Source organism: Martes martes, assembly GCF_963455335.1.
Source record: "Martes martes genome assembly, chromosome: 12".
Classification (NCBI taxonomy): domain Eukaryota; kingdom Metazoa; phylum Chordata; class Mammalia; order Carnivora; family Mustelidae; genus Martes; species Martes martes.
In genome coordinates this window covers 35,063,524-35,078,767 of record NC_137900.1, presented here as the reverse complement: position 1 = coordinate 35,078,767, position 15,244 = coordinate 35,063,524, and the positions used below count along the sequence as shown (strand labels likewise).

Genomic DNA, 15,244 nt, shown 5'->3' with positions numbered 1-15,244 from the left:
GACAATTACTGAGCTTCATAAAAAAAAAGCAAATAAATCTGACAGCCTCTTCAACTAGTAAGTTAAATGCAGCTCTGATTAAACATTACAAACAACAGTATAGCCTTTTCAGAGTTTAAGTTCCAGATAGGCATGTTTCTAAATGAGGAAGAGAAAACAACATAAAACGTAATACATTTGTACAAATGGGAAGAAGCTGAATTGGAATTTGAAAGCATGTCTGATGGGGCACCTGGGTGGCTCAGTGGGTTAAAGCCTCTGCCTTCAAGTCAGGTCATGGTCCCAGGGTCCTGGGATGGAGCCCCACATCAGGCTCTCTGCTCGGCCAGGAGCCTGCTTCTTCCTCTCTCTCTGCCTGCCTCTCTGCCTACTTGTGATCTCTGTCTGTCAAATAAATAAATAAAATCTTAAAAAAAAAAAAAAAAGAAAGCATGCCTGATGACAAAGCTAAATTTCTTAACCTCTGTGCTATTAATATGAAATATAAAGGTTCTTTAAAAAGTGAGGTATCAGGTGATTGGCCAACAAGTCAGAAGCATGTGACTCTTGATCTTGGGGTTTTGAGTTCAAGCCCCACAATGGATATAGAGATTACTTTAAAAACAAAGTAAAACAGGGGTACCTGAGTGGCTCAGTAGGTTAAGCACCTGACTCTTGATCCAGCTTGGGTTTTGATCGCAAGGTAGTGAGTTCAGGCTTGTTGAGCTCCATGCTGGGCGTGGAGCCTACTTTAAAAAAAAAACCCAAAACCACCCAACAACAAAACAAAAAAACCACTCCTGTGTCATCCTAGAAATAGAATACTTATTTATTTTAAAGATTATATTTATCCGAGAGAGAGCATGAGGTGAAGGGAAAGAGGGTCAGAGGGAGAAGCAGACTCTGCTGAGCAGGGAAACTGATGCAGGACTCGATCCTCAAACTCCAGGATCATGACCGGAGCTGAAGGCAGTCGCTTAACTAACTGAGCCACCCAGGCGGCCCAATAAAATCCGCTTTATTTATTTATTTTTTGGTAAAGATTTTATTTATTCGTTTGACAGGCAGAGATCACAAGTAGGCAGAGAAGCAGGCAGAGAGAGAGAGGGAGGTGGAAGCAGGCTCCCTGCTGAGCAGAGAGCCCGATGCGGGACTCGATCCCAGGATCCTGGGACCATGACCCGAGCCGAAGGCAGAGGCTTTAACCCACTGAGCCACCCAAGCGCCCCAAAATCCGCTTTAAAATGAAACAAAAACAGGAGTACCTGGGTAACACAGTCTGCCTTTGACTTCGGTAGTGCAGGGTCCTGGGATCAAGCCCTGTGTCAAGCTCCCTGCTCAGCACTCAATCTGCTTCTCCCTCTGCCCCTCCCCCTGCTCCTGCATGCTCTCTCTCAAAAATCTTTTAAAAAACAAAAACTAACATATTTAACAAGTTAGGTACTCGAAGTAGTTGATAGTCAAAGTGCTAATGATTAAAAAAAAGCATAGATCTGCTGAGAGTCGTAGTTTCTCATAATGCTTTTTTTGAATTAGGGTGGAGATGGCAGGGTATGGAGAAATCTGCTCAACAGTTTTTTTTTTTTTTTTAATAGATTTGAGAGAGAGAGCTCAAGCGTGTCAGCAGGAGGTGGGGGAGAGGGAGAGAATCTCATGCAGATTCTGTGCTGAGTGCAGAGCCCAACACACAGCCTGAGACCATGACCCTGAGATGAAACGAAAAGTCACACTGCTTAAATGACTGACCACCCAGGCACCCGTGCTAAAGAGAAAGAATTTAGGTTGACTAGAACTGCTTAACCTTCAGCCCAGACCTACAGATACATATATAAGCTGGCCCTCTTTGAAAATAAATTCATGCCTGCACTGCCTAAAACATATTAAGTCAAAAGCAGCAGCTTCTGAACTATTGCCCTTAACCAGAAAGTTAAAATAATGTAAGTTTAATATACAGATGGCTATATACTGGAGATACAGGGATATATAAGAATCTCTAGTAGTAAGGAACATACCTAGACCCTAGATCTTGGTTTCTAATACCATTCTAGGGCTGGGGTAAGAAATAACTAAGATGATCCTGATGCATCTTCTAGTGCCTGAAAGTGCTTTAACAAAAGCAACAAAAATCTCCCACAATAATGGAGGTATATCAAAGGGACACAGGGGAAAATATCCCTACTGATGTGAATGACTAACTGAATAAATGAGGGCAAAGAGACAAGTCTCCCATGTAGAATTCCCAGTACATTTTGTAGATAATCTGCCCTCAAGAAGTAGAGTTGTAACCAAGCCACCTCCTTATGTGTGGGCTGCATATGGGCACTTCATCTCAAAGAATATAATATGAAAAAGGGGTAGAGGAGGAGTAACTTCACAATGAAGAAACTTGACGAATGCTACTTCATCAGCCAGGTGATTAAGGGTCACATCAACAGTACAGCAAGTTACTACTGATGTAAAAACCTAAGGTATAATTAGCACATAGAATGTTGGTAGTTTGTACCCTAGGTAGAATGTGATAAAAACAGCACTTTACCTCTGTGGTCTTCCTCCAAAAAATATGTAAATCCAGTCTAATGATGAGGAAAACAAGATGAATCCTAATAGAAGGGTATTTTACAAAATATCTGACCAGTACTCCTCGAAACTGTCAAGGTCTTCAAAAACAAAGTCAGTCTGAAAAACTGTCACAGCCAAGAGGAACCTAAGGAGATTCAACAACTATTTAGTATAGCACTAATGTAATATAATGTGGTATCCTAGATGGGATTCTGGAATAGAAAAAGGATGTTAGATAAAATCTAAGAAGATATGGTTCATTTATAACTAATGTATCATATTAATGTAAAGTATTGGTTAACAGGGCAAACCACAAGTTGGATATATGGAAACTCTGTAGTATCTTCCCAATTATGCTATAAACTTCAAATTGTTCTAAAACAAATTTATTTAGAAAACAGAGGGGCACCTGGGTGGCTCAGTCCATTAAGTGTTTGCCTTCACCTCAGGTCATGATCCTGGAGTCTTGGGATCGAGCCCCACACTGGGCACCCTGCTCAGCAGGGAGTCTACTTCTCCCTCTGCCCCTCAATCCACTGTTATACTCTCTCTCTCTCAAATAAATAAAATCTTAAAAAAGAAGAAGAAGAAGAAGAAAACAACACAGAAAATACTGGTTACTCAAAGGGGTAGTATCAATGTAGACAATATGGAAAGTGGGCTTTCAATATTAAGAATTCTAAATTTGGGGGCACCTGGGTGGCTCAGTTAGGTGTCTACCTTGGCTCAGGTCACGATTCTGGGGTCCTGGGATGAAGCCCTGAGTTGGGCTCCCAGCTCAGTGGGGAGCCTACTTCTCCTTCCTGCTTGTGCTCACTTGTGCTCTCAAATAATAATTTTGCCTTCTCCAATAATTCTACTTTGTTGTTGTCCTGTCTATCTCCATCATGTAGAAAGATGTTAAGTAACAGCAATAAGTGGCTGCTTTCTTGTCTGGCTCCTGTCTTTTAATGGGAATGCTTCTGGCTTTTCCCCACCATTAAGCACGATGCTGGTATGGTTTAAAAAAATTCATCTACTTCCACATAATTATCTATTCTTTAGAGGTTTAAGGTAATTCATCACTGTAGCCATCTAGGCCAGGTACTTTTGACATATAGCTCTTGGCCAATTTTTTTGATTCTACATATATGGATTTGTTTCCATTTTTCCTTAGATCAAAAATTACCTCTATCTGCATTTTCCTAAGTAATTACTTCAGCTAATTTTTAATTTTAGCCTTAAAAATGCTCTGAAAAATTGAGTCTTGGTCCCAATTTGTGCCAACTGGTAAGAATTAAGAAAAAACAGTCTTAAGGATAGGACAGGATGAAGCAAAACTGTCATTCAATTATTTCTACAAAATTTATTAGCATTTGAAAAAGTTGGTAGATACAAGGGTCAATAAACGTATCAATTGCCTTTCTATATGTAGGCAAACAAATCACAATTTTAATAGATAACCATTTATAATAGCACTAAAAACGCAGGCACTAGAAATAAGATATGCAGAGAAAACTAACTGATAAAGCTATCAAAGATCTAAGTTAGTGGAGACATCTATCATGTCCATGAATGAAGGACTCAACATTGTAGACTTGTCAATTCTCCAAGCTATTCTACAGACACAATCCCCATCAAATCCTGTATTACTTATCTGTAGAGTTTGACAAGCTAATTCTAAAATTTTTACATGCAAGTTTTAAAAGCCAAACACCAAAACACCCTTAAATAGGATTAGATTTGGGAGATATGGGATAGGGAGATAACAGTATACTAGGCTACAGTACTTAGAATAGCAAGCACAGTGATATACAAGCAGACCAAAAGAACACTGTAGAGAGCAATTTGGCAGTATCCTGGGAGTGAACAAGCACTCCCATTTCTAGGTAAAAATTCCTAAAGATATTCTAGAATAGTGCACCAGGACACATAAAGGAGGTTCAAAACAGGTGAAAACTGGGAAAAGCCCAAATTTATCTATTCATCCTTGATTAAATATGTTATGGTATGTTAATAAAATGAGAATCAAAGCTGAGAAAAAGAATTGTTATATAAACTTCAAATACAAGCAAAACATTTTTTTAGAGGTAACAAAAGTAATAACACTACAACAAAAAAGATCAGAATACTCAGAGTAAGTAGTTTACTCCTTAAGGAGAAAGGAAGATATGTTCTGATAGTGGCTTTAAAAAGGAATTGGCATTATTCTACTTAGCTTCAGTGGAATTACACCGGTATTTGTTTTGTATTTTTTAGGCTGTACGTACACATTTTATACATTTAAAGTACATATTGCACAATTCTGTAAGACTTTTAAAAGTTAAAGTATTAACAGCTCAGTCTTTACTTTCAAATGACAATCAATCTTCACTTTTTTGCAACATCCTTAAGAGAAGAGACATCTGTATTTTCACAACTATCAAGTCTAAAGAAGACAACATACCTTATATAGCCCAATGCCAGGATCAATAAGAAAATCACAAGTTGATGTAGACGGCTGACTAGAAGGTCCCACCCTTGGGGTTTTCTTTACTTTAGGTGGGCTATTAGAACAGGGTTTGGCCTGTACATCAATCTGTTTAGATGTGCTAGGAAGATCTGGGTCTGGGCGAACTAGTAGCTGAATAATGTCATTCAGTCCAACATCATAGTCAAATAAAGTATATCCATTTTCCAACTGGAAAAAAAGGATAAAAAACATTAAAAGATTAAAATGCTTCTCTCAAAACTTGATCTTTCCACATCTTTAGTCACCCAAATGTCCTAGCCCAATTATTAAAATAGCAAAGCAATTTAGTGATACTTAAACCATTCTTACTACTTTATGGCCTCTTTTGATGGCAGCAGCATCTCAGAACCTCAATAAATTCTTGAGAATCATTCCACATTAGCTATCCGGAATGCAGACAGCCACCAAAACCAAAAACATATCATTGCTTACGTGACTTCAACATGTAGGCAGAAAAACCCTAGGTTTCTCACCAAGTTTTATTTAAATTAACAGTACCTGAATCCACTGTTAAGAAAGGTGAATTTTGAAGGTGAGTGGTTTTATGTTCGTATTTAAGTTAACAATTTTATGTTTCTAAAGCACTGCAATTTTTTTTTTAATCAAGCAGGAATTCCACGTCTTGTTCATGCTATTCCACTTGCCTAAAGTTCTCTAATTCTATTCATTTGTAAAGGTAGTCAAGTTGTATCATGAAAAGTCTTCCAGGATGAATAATGAATAAATTATCTTGCAACTTACCCATATTTTGGCAAGGTCTCTGCAATGGGTTAAATTGTGACCACCCCACCGCCCCATTATACTAAAGTCCTAATCCCAAATATCTCAGTATGTGAGTATTTGGAAACAGGGTCTTTACAGTAGTAGTAATCAAGTTAAAATTAGGTCATATTGGGTGGGCCCTAATCCACTGTAATTGACATCCTTATGAAAAGTGTAAATTTGACCACAAAGATGAGAAGGCAGCCACGTGACTAAAGCAATTATCTACAACCAAGGAATTTACAAAGGATTGCTAGCAACACTAGAAGCTGAAGGAAACAAGGAAGGATTCTCTACTAGAGCCATCAGAGAGAACATGGCACTACTGATACTTTGCATTCAGACTCACAGCCTCTGGAAACAGGAGACAATAAATTTCTGTTTTAAGCCACCTAGGTTTTGGTGCCCCCCCCCCTTTTTTTTACAGAAATCCTTGAAAACTAATAGTCTCCCATTTTGTTTCTTTATAAAATTCCGTTGGCCTTTTTACCATAATACAGTAAGAAAACCAAACTCCATTGAAGATCAAAACTAGCATTTCCCTAGAAACATTACCAATTTAATCACTGTTCATTTTCCCCTTCTTTGTATGTAATAACCATCCTCATTCTCAACTCCCTAAACACAATAAGGTATTTCCGAAGTCCACCAAAGGGAAGAATGAGTTTGTCATTAAATGATAAACTTACTAATATACTAAATCATTTTAATTCAAGTTGTCCCAAAACACATCTAGCACAATCCTACACATTATACATATTCACAGTTTTAACTACAATAAAGGATCAAACAATTCACAAATTTCCCAGTAGGGAAATCAGACACTATCTCACAGGCTGGTTCACATGCTTATTCCAAATAAGCCCAAAGGAGTTTCCCAAGTCAATAAGCAGATAAACCCTTATAGGGATTAGAGATCATCATTGCTTACTTTATTAAAAAAACAACAACACAACTCCCACCTAATCCTGAACTCCTGGAGAAAAGTTCAAGGAGCCAAAAACCTATACATTCACACCTTCATTTTTGACATTCTCCAATACCCCTTTGCCCCCAAAAGGTAAGAACATACTAGTCTGGAACTGTTGAAAAAGCACAGCTTGATTAAACACACAACTGTTGCACATTATGAGTGTCCAAGTACAAGATAAAAACAAATTCTTAACAGTAGAGAACATGCAAAACAAAAAAACCCCCAGTAATACACTATGCAAATTAACAGGAAAGACATTTCCCAAAATGAAGCAAGCTGTTAAGGTGGTAAAATAACTGGAAATTCAAAGTGCTTCCACAAATAATTTTCCTTTGAAATCTGAGGCACAAGAATCAGAGTGACCGCAGGGACATTCTTATACTCAATCCCTCTGATGAGTTTCTAAGTGACTGGTCAAAATCACATGAGCTGCTTCAAATGGTTATTTGGTTTGAAAGGAAAAGCAATGTCTTAAGTCAGAAAACACTGCATATCAAGGCATGAGGCCCTAATGGTGAAGTTAGGCCCACATTAACATGCAACATTTCCTTCAATTATTCATGCTTGCTAGGACAGCCACTTTTACCCGAATTATCTACTTCTTCCCTAATTCAAAGGTATTCTTCCAGTTTTCCTAAAATAGTGATTACTATCCATTGCATAATTAACTTCCACACAGCTAGGCTTTTGTAAAGAATGTTGGAATGAATTGTTACTTGAAAAGTAGTGAAGTTTTCCCAAATTTAGCACAAGTGTTGGTTGGAAGTTACTGTCACTTATACCCCAAGTGGAGAAGGGACTGAGTCACTTAGAAATCACAAACACCTGTGAGTTTCAGGCATGTAACAATATTCCATCAATGTCTCACAGGACAGAATGTTTGGGAACTGCTGTCCAAGGAAAGATGGGAGCACAGTATTTAAAATACTATAGGTGCAAAAATGGCCCTAGAGTGTTTTGATTTTTGCCAGACTTCAGTCTTCCGTCTAGTATTGGGTTGAAGTAAGAAATTCCAGGTAATAGGAAGAACTGCAACAGTGATGCAAAATAAAACTAGGAAGCAAACACCAACTGACAATGACTGAGAAGGCAGTGAGAGAAGTCATTCTGAAGGGGCTACTGACAACTTAATGCCCTCGACCTGCATCCCTTAAACAACCTTCCCGTACCTTTCACATCATATATATAATATAGATAAGACACACATTCTCTCTCCCTGTTTAAATAGGCAAATGCTTTCACTTTGCATTCCGTGTAAAAATTAAGACTCCAGGGGCAAAAGGGTACTATTCAGCTTTCCTTCAGCTCTGATTCATGTCCTACCTATAGTGGTATAAACAAAAGCAAGAGGGGAAGTGACAGAATCCTTTCAAAGTAGGAAAAGCTCTGGATTCTCAAAATATTTAGAGATTCGTAATGTAACTCTTCCTTAAAGAGCTAATCCTCAGGATGCATGCTCAACCTACCAGAGTAATATCCAAGTGAGGTTACTCTAACCAGAACTTTAAAAGCCCTGAATTGCTGCCCTCTATTTTGACCCTCAAAAGTGGAGTCAATTACACAATTACTCTGCTTTTCAAATTTAATTTGCATAGAGATCACCTGGGGACTTTGTAAGTGATTCTGATACATACCAAAAACTAACAGCAGCAAACCTCACATAAAAGGGGTGAGGAATAAGGGGGAAAGGGTACCATTTACGTCAGAGACGCTGTAAATTTGTTTTTATTTACATTTTTCACTATGTAGCAGTAAAGGGGTGACTTTTTCCAATAAGCAGAAAGGCATTCTATAAGCTAGGCGCAGCACTGTGATGCAAATCCAGTAGTTGCTATAGACCTACTACCCTGTCCACAGACTATGAACTCCAAAGAGTAAAAGAGAAGAGAGATAATAATCACTGCCATGGCTACTCCTCAGCTCACAAAGTATACACAGCTGAAGCTGTCTTCCTTCTGTCTTCAACTCAATGGGGCACCAACGGTCCATACTGGTTTATCAATGAGCTGCAGAAATCAAAGTAGTGAGTAATCAACTGTCCTGGGAGAATAAGTACAAAAAGGTAATTATCCTCAACAGTTTTTCCCTAACCTGGAACAGAGTTTCCTGGTTTACTGGAAGTCTACTTTGTTGACCTGAATTTAACCCAATTTCTACTTTTTCCTCAAGACAGCCAGGTGCATGTTTTTAGTATTTTTGATAATTAGACTTTGGGAGTTTCCCAGGAACACATGAGAATGTTTCATTTCTATTTCTTGTGCTGAAGTCACCAAAGTATCCCAGCAATTCATGTACTATTATATCCTTAGCTAAAAAACAAAATTCAGAAGACGTGATCATAGAATTTTTATCTTTGACCAAAAGATAATAAGGTATCAGTCATTGAAAGTATAGCAATATAAAGCTAGGTGGTGTTTAACATGTATGATTTCAAAAGCCAAGTTTACAACTGAATTGAGCACTGGTTTTTTTTTTTTTTTTAAGTCAAACAGTAAAGGATCAACAAAACAGCTTCAAACACCTATCAAAAATGCTATCATTTATTTAAAAACAAATTAAAATAAACCCTGGCTCTTTCTCTCTGAAAGTATAATCTTGTTACTGACGTTTCTGGGCAGTTTTTGAAGCTAAGCCTATGAAGGGAAGAAAAATATTCCTTTCAAATACTTTGTGGCTATAGGAAAATGGTACTTCCACTAAATCAAAGAGCTACATTTATTCCAAACCACAGAAATGAAGCCAAACTGTGGTCTAACCAAGCGGAGAATGCACCTTTTTAGTTGGGGGCGGGGAAGACAAAATTGAGTACACTTGGGTCTCTAGGTGTAGACTTGTCGGATAAGAAAAATCTTTAATGGGCCAGAGCACGGTCATACCATACAACTACCAGAGACACCCACAGACACCCTCACTGCCAAAACCACTTTCAGCCTTCAAGTATGTACCGCTGGCTATGCTCCAGTTGCTGTTTTAAAAGTTTGTGTGAGGGGGACTACATCAGAAGGGGAGAAGCAAAAAGAGCAAACCAGTCTTTCACACTCCTTTCCACTCTGGGAATAAATCACCCTCTCTTGCCTATACCTAGGAGTTTAAAACCGATCCCGAATTACATCAATAGCTCGCCCCTTCAGCCCAAGTTTCTAATCTTCAAGACGGATTCCAATTCCAGAAAAGAGGTGAGGGAAGGGAGCCAGAAGTTTTGGAAACCCTTCGGATCTTCAGTGTGCTCTAACCCTTTCACAGTGGAGAGTCAGAACTAGGGCTCGTAAGCCTAAGAGGAAATGAGTTTTAAGTTTCCCCCCTGCTGTCTGAGAGCCAAGAGCGCAGAGGAGCCACGAAAGCAACGCGAGCCGTTAGCCGGGTTAGCGCTCCTGGGAGCCGGATCCGTCGGCCCTCCCCACCAGCGCTGTGGCATGGCCGCCAGAGCCCGCTGCCCTCCCCGCCTCCAGGGGCGCCGACCCCGCCGAGGGCGGGAAGCTAGGGATCCCAGGCGCTACGGCGGGCTGTGCCAGCGGCTACCGCCCCGCTGAGAAAGGGGGGGGGGGTTTGAGGTCTCCGCGCTCTGGGCGCCTCCGCCTCTGACCCTACCAGGCGCACCTGCACTTTGGGGCTGGTACGGACCCCGCTGCGCCCCCTCGGCGGGGCCTGGGCCTGCACTCTGAGCCTCGCGCGCTGCACACCCAAAGTGGAGCCAGGTGCTTTCTACGCGCGCGGCGCACCAAGCCCTCGGGCCCGCCCAGCCCACGCGTTCTAGCGGCGCCCTGCAGCCCTCTCCCCAGGATTCCCGAGGGGTGCGGTGGGCTCGCCTCACCTGCTTGCCCCGGTAGAAGAGGCGCTGGCACTCGGGCCGCACGTCGAACAGCGCCCACACCCGCTCGCGCAGCTCCTCAATTGTGGCTTTGCGAGACACGTCTTCAATGGTGCGAGTCTGGGAGCCGTCGATGGTGCGAACCTGAATCCACATCTCGGCGGCGGGAGCGGAGGAGACTGGCCCGGCTTTGTCTCCCCCTGAGTTCCGGACGCCGCGCCCCGCCCGGCCCGGCCCGCTTCCCTAACAGCTCCGGCTCTCCGCGGGCAGCGGAACAGCGCGCGCACAAATGAGGGAAACCGACCAGACGCCGGGACCCCACAGGCAGCGGCGAGTCCTAATCCGCGCGCCTGCCCAGCGGAGCTGAGAAGGGAAGGAAACCGGAACCAGTCGGGCCGCCACTACCGCAGCCCCCACCTCACGAATAGGAAGAAGCCTTGTCTGCGCCGCGCGGAGTGTTTACTTATAGAGCTCTAGCTCCCACATGGAGGTCACGGCGCCAACCCGGATCTCGCGAGATCGACGCCCGGCTCCGCCTTAAAGAGGAAGCTGCGGGGGTGGGGAAGCAGGGAGGAGAAGGCTAGAAACCAAAGAGATCTAAAATGGGCGGGTGCGGGGAGGGCGGGGTGATAGGGCGGGGCTGCGGAGAGCCGTTACTTGTCGCTTCTCTTGCACCTGGGACCTGGAAACTCCCTCTAGTCTTCGGGTTTCGCGCGGTTACAACCGCCCCCCCCCCCCCGTTTTAGTCCTGCTTTTGGGACCCGGGGGCTAGCGACTCCTCAGGCCTAAGCGGATACGGTTTCTGTGGTCTCAATAACACACCCAAAATAAGCGGGCGCGGCCTAAATTTCTGAGAGCGCACATAAGGAAGTGAGCTGCTCCTCCGCGCTTAGCCCAACACGGCCCGTCTCGGCCTAGCTGGGCCCGCGGCCCGGAAAGGACTCAGGACCCTTCTGCTTCGCGAACTTCCTACCCGGCCGGAATTTCCCGCGGAGCCTGAATGTTGTCTTCGCGCGGAAACCAGCTTCCTGTGGTTTCCCGCGGCTGCGCCTAGGTGGAGGCTTCAGGTCCGCAGGCCGTGGGTCCCGCTGGTATCGCCTTCCGACCCAACGCGCTCAGGCCTGGACCTTTGGCCACGGAAGTTTGGTGTTGCTATTTAGGAGGGCCGCTCGCCAAAATCGGACGTTTCTTTTTGTGGACCTTCCTTGTTAGTGTGCCTCTGACTAAGGGATTGACGGGTCATGGAAAACACTTATAAAGGATGCAGAACTACACACCTCAGGAGAAAAAACTCAAAAGATTCTACCAGGAATAAATTCTCGGAAATAGGCCCAACGCAGGATTACCTAACAGTGGGTTTGTTTAAAATGAAAATGTTTTCATAAGAAGGAAGAGGACACATGGAAGAAGAGACATATAGAGGGATATAAATATAAAATAATACATATCACAAAATTTGGACTTTATACTTGCCAAAATCCATAACTTGAATATTCAGACTGGTGCTAATTATTACCGTAAAGGTAGAGAAGCAATTTTGCAATAACCAATTCAAATAATTATAAGTCTGGTGAAGTCCAGAAGAAACATAAAAGAAGGATGGCCCAACAGGGAGAGATTGAAAAAAAAAAAAAAAGAAATATATACACATATTTTGGGTCTCTGCCCTTCCTGAAAATTTACATTCACTTATATCCTCTAAATATAATTCATCTGATCTGCTCCTGATTTAAGTACAGCAAATATTGAATATTCGTTACATGTGTAAATGAGATGATGGAGATATGTAAAGCACACTTCTAACCTGCCCCAGTAAGGAATAGCTATTTGCTATTATAAAAATGTGCTATACTTTTGTGAAGACATGTTAAGAATTTCTTTAATTCCCTGCATACAGAGAATTAGCTACCTAGTTCAGGTAAGATTTAGAAAAGATGAAAATACTAAAGAATTGTTTAGTACTAAGTAATTTGTTGTCAGTTTAAACAACAATTAATAATGATACAAGGGGGACTAGAATGATCTGGAAGTGTAAGGATGGGGTACAACTTGACCTAAGTTAGATGGCATATTGTAATGTAATTGAACATTTAAATATTCAACTAATAGATTGAGATATATCTGAATTATAATCCTAGTTTTTTGTTTTTGTTTTTTTTTAAATTTTTATTTATTTTTTAATTTCTTTTCAGTGTTCCAGAATTCATTGTTTATGCACCACACCCAGTGCTCCATGCAATACATGCCCTCCATAACACCCCCACCAGGCTCACTCAACCTCCCAACCCCCACCCCCCGCCCTTCCAAAACCCTCAGACTGCTTTTTAGAGTCCACAGTCTCTCATGGTTTGTCTCCCCCTCCAATTTTCCCCAACTCCCTTCTCTTCTCCATCTCCCCATGTCCTCCGTATTATTCCTTATGCTCTGCAAATAAATGAAACCATATGATAATTGACTCTCTCTGCTTGATTTATTTCACTCAGCATAATCTCTTCCAGTCCTGTCCATGTTGATGCAAAACTTGGGTATTCATCCTTTCTGATGGAGACATAATACTCCATAGTGTATATGGACCACATCTTCCTTATCCATTCATCCATTGAAGGGCATTTTGGTTCTTTCCACAATCTGGCGACTGTGACCATTGCTGCTATGAACATTGGGGTACAGATGGCCCTTCTTTTCACTACATCTGTATCTTTGGGGTAAATACCCAGTAGTGCAATTGCAGGGTCATAAGGAAGCTCTACTTTTAACTTCTTAAGGCACCACACACTGTTTTCCAAAGTGTTTGCACCAACTTGCATTCCCACCAACAGTGTAAGTGGGTTCCCCTTTCTCCACATCCTCTCCAACACTCGTTGTTTACTGTCTTGTTAATTTTGGCCATTCTAACTGGTGTAAGATGGTATCTCAATGTGGTTTTGATTTGAATCTCCCTGATGGCTTGTGATGATGAACATTTTTTCATGTGTGTGTTAGCCATTTGGATGTCTTCATTGAAGAAGTGTCTGTTCATGTTTTCTGCCCATTTTTTGACATGGTTATCTGTTTTGTGTGTGTTGAGTTTGAGGAGTTCTTTATAGATCCTGGATATCAGCCCTTTGTAGTGTCATTTGAGAATATCTTCTCCCATTCTGGGGATTGCCTCTTTGTTTTGTTGACTGCTTCCTTTGCTGTGCAGAAGCTTTTGATCTTGATGGAGTCCCAAAAATTCATTTTCGCTTTTGTTTCCTTCGCCTTTGGAGACATATCTTGAAAGAAGTTGCTGTGGACAATGTTGAAGAGGTTACTGCCTATGTTCTCCTCTAGGATTCTGATGGATTCCTGCCTCACTGAGGTTTTTTATCTATTTCGAGTTTATCTTTATGTATGGTGTAAGAGAATATAATCCCAGTTTTGATGTTTACTTCAAATATGATCTTGGGCCAATAATTTGTTTTAATTTCCTCAGTGTAAAATGGTGTTTATAACATTTAATGAATGTATAGTGTAGTATAGCATAGCGCCCATCCCTTGGTAGTACACAATAAGGTATTTTCATGGTATTATTATGGAGAGGATTTAGATAAGCAGAGAATGCCCAAAGAGAAGAGAATGCTTACACACAGACAGAAGATTTGCATTTTTACAGGTCAGGAGATATTGTGTATCAGAGAAAGATTTACTAGATAGAGAAGGGCAGAGTGTGAAGATTAGCATTCAAAGCAGGAGATTTTGCAGGCCCTAGGGAGAAACTAAAACTTTAAGGAGTCCACTGATGCATTAAATATGCATTTGGAAAGATAACAGAAGGAATTTTGAAGGATGCCTTAGGGAAAAACTAAGGGACCAGTCGGAAAGTTTAGTGAAGAGGTAATTGTGTCAATTTCAGTGAAATTTTGTGGCAGTTGATAAGAGAAGAAAGAGCAGATTCCAGAATATTCTAGAACTTCAAGCCTACCAGACTTGTAAAATGTGTGAATATGAGGGATGTAGAAATGTGAAATGCTGAGACTAATTCCTGGGTTTCTAGTTTAGGAGAAAAATGAATGTCTTGGATAGATGTTGATGCTCTTAACTGAAGTAGGTGGAGATGTATAACTGACCACTGGAAATATAAGCCCAAAGTTTTGAAGGGAAGTAGAAAAGTTATGAAAGAGGAACTAGTCAAGACTTTCTGTACTGTCCCCCATGAGGGGATTTATTCTTTTGGGAGAAAGGATATTCAAAAGAATATTCTTTTGGGTGAACTTTTGGGAGAAAACCGCCAAAGTTGGTATCTACTTGGACTATATAGGATTTGTGTTAATCTAGTCAATATAGATCCCAAAGGATAAGGACTTAAAGGTGTGAGATCCAAAAAGATACGCTGTCCTGTGGAAACCAAATTAATTACTTTTTGAAACATAAGCTTATGTGTGTAGTAAGTTACTTAGGATATAAATAAGTGATTGCAAATAGTAATTCTATATGTAACAAAATACACCCTTCCACGTTTCTCCACACAGTACAAAAGGTTTCCCCTTTTTCCATATATGCTTTTGCTTACTTAGGAAGTTGCCCAGTTGAAAAAGCAAGATAGAAGTTCTTTGATAAAAACCAAAATATCAGACAGTTCTGACATAACATGCTTTATTATCACATGAGTAGCTGAAACAACTTGGATGTGACCAGGCAAAGAAAAGAGGAA

General features: G+C 41.2%; 1 protein-coding gene across 4 annotated transcripts in view; it reads right to left on the bottom strand.

The window, feature by feature from the left end:
- UHRF2 (ubiquitin like with PHD and ring finger domains 2) overlaps positions 1-11,689 on the bottom strand; it is an 84,874-nt gene extending 73,185 nt beyond the window's left edge. For 2 of the 4 annotated variants that reach the window (XM_080819595.1, XM_080819596.1), the window contains exons 1-2: positions 10,576-11,065; positions 4,964-5,197 (exon numbers count right to left, since the gene is read on the bottom strand). In XM_080819595.1, the coding sequence (XP_080675721.1) occupies positions 4,964-5,197; positions 10,576-10,728 (387 nt within the window). In that variant the 5' untranslated portion in view covers positions 10,729-11,065. Of the gene's footprint in view, positions 1-4,963; positions 5,198-10,575; positions 11,066-11,545 lie in introns of those variants that run through there. The other 2 variants (XM_080819598.1, XM_080819597.1) reach the window with 2 other exon arrangements.
- Between the last annotated feature and the right edge of the window lie 3,555 nt (positions 11,690-15,244).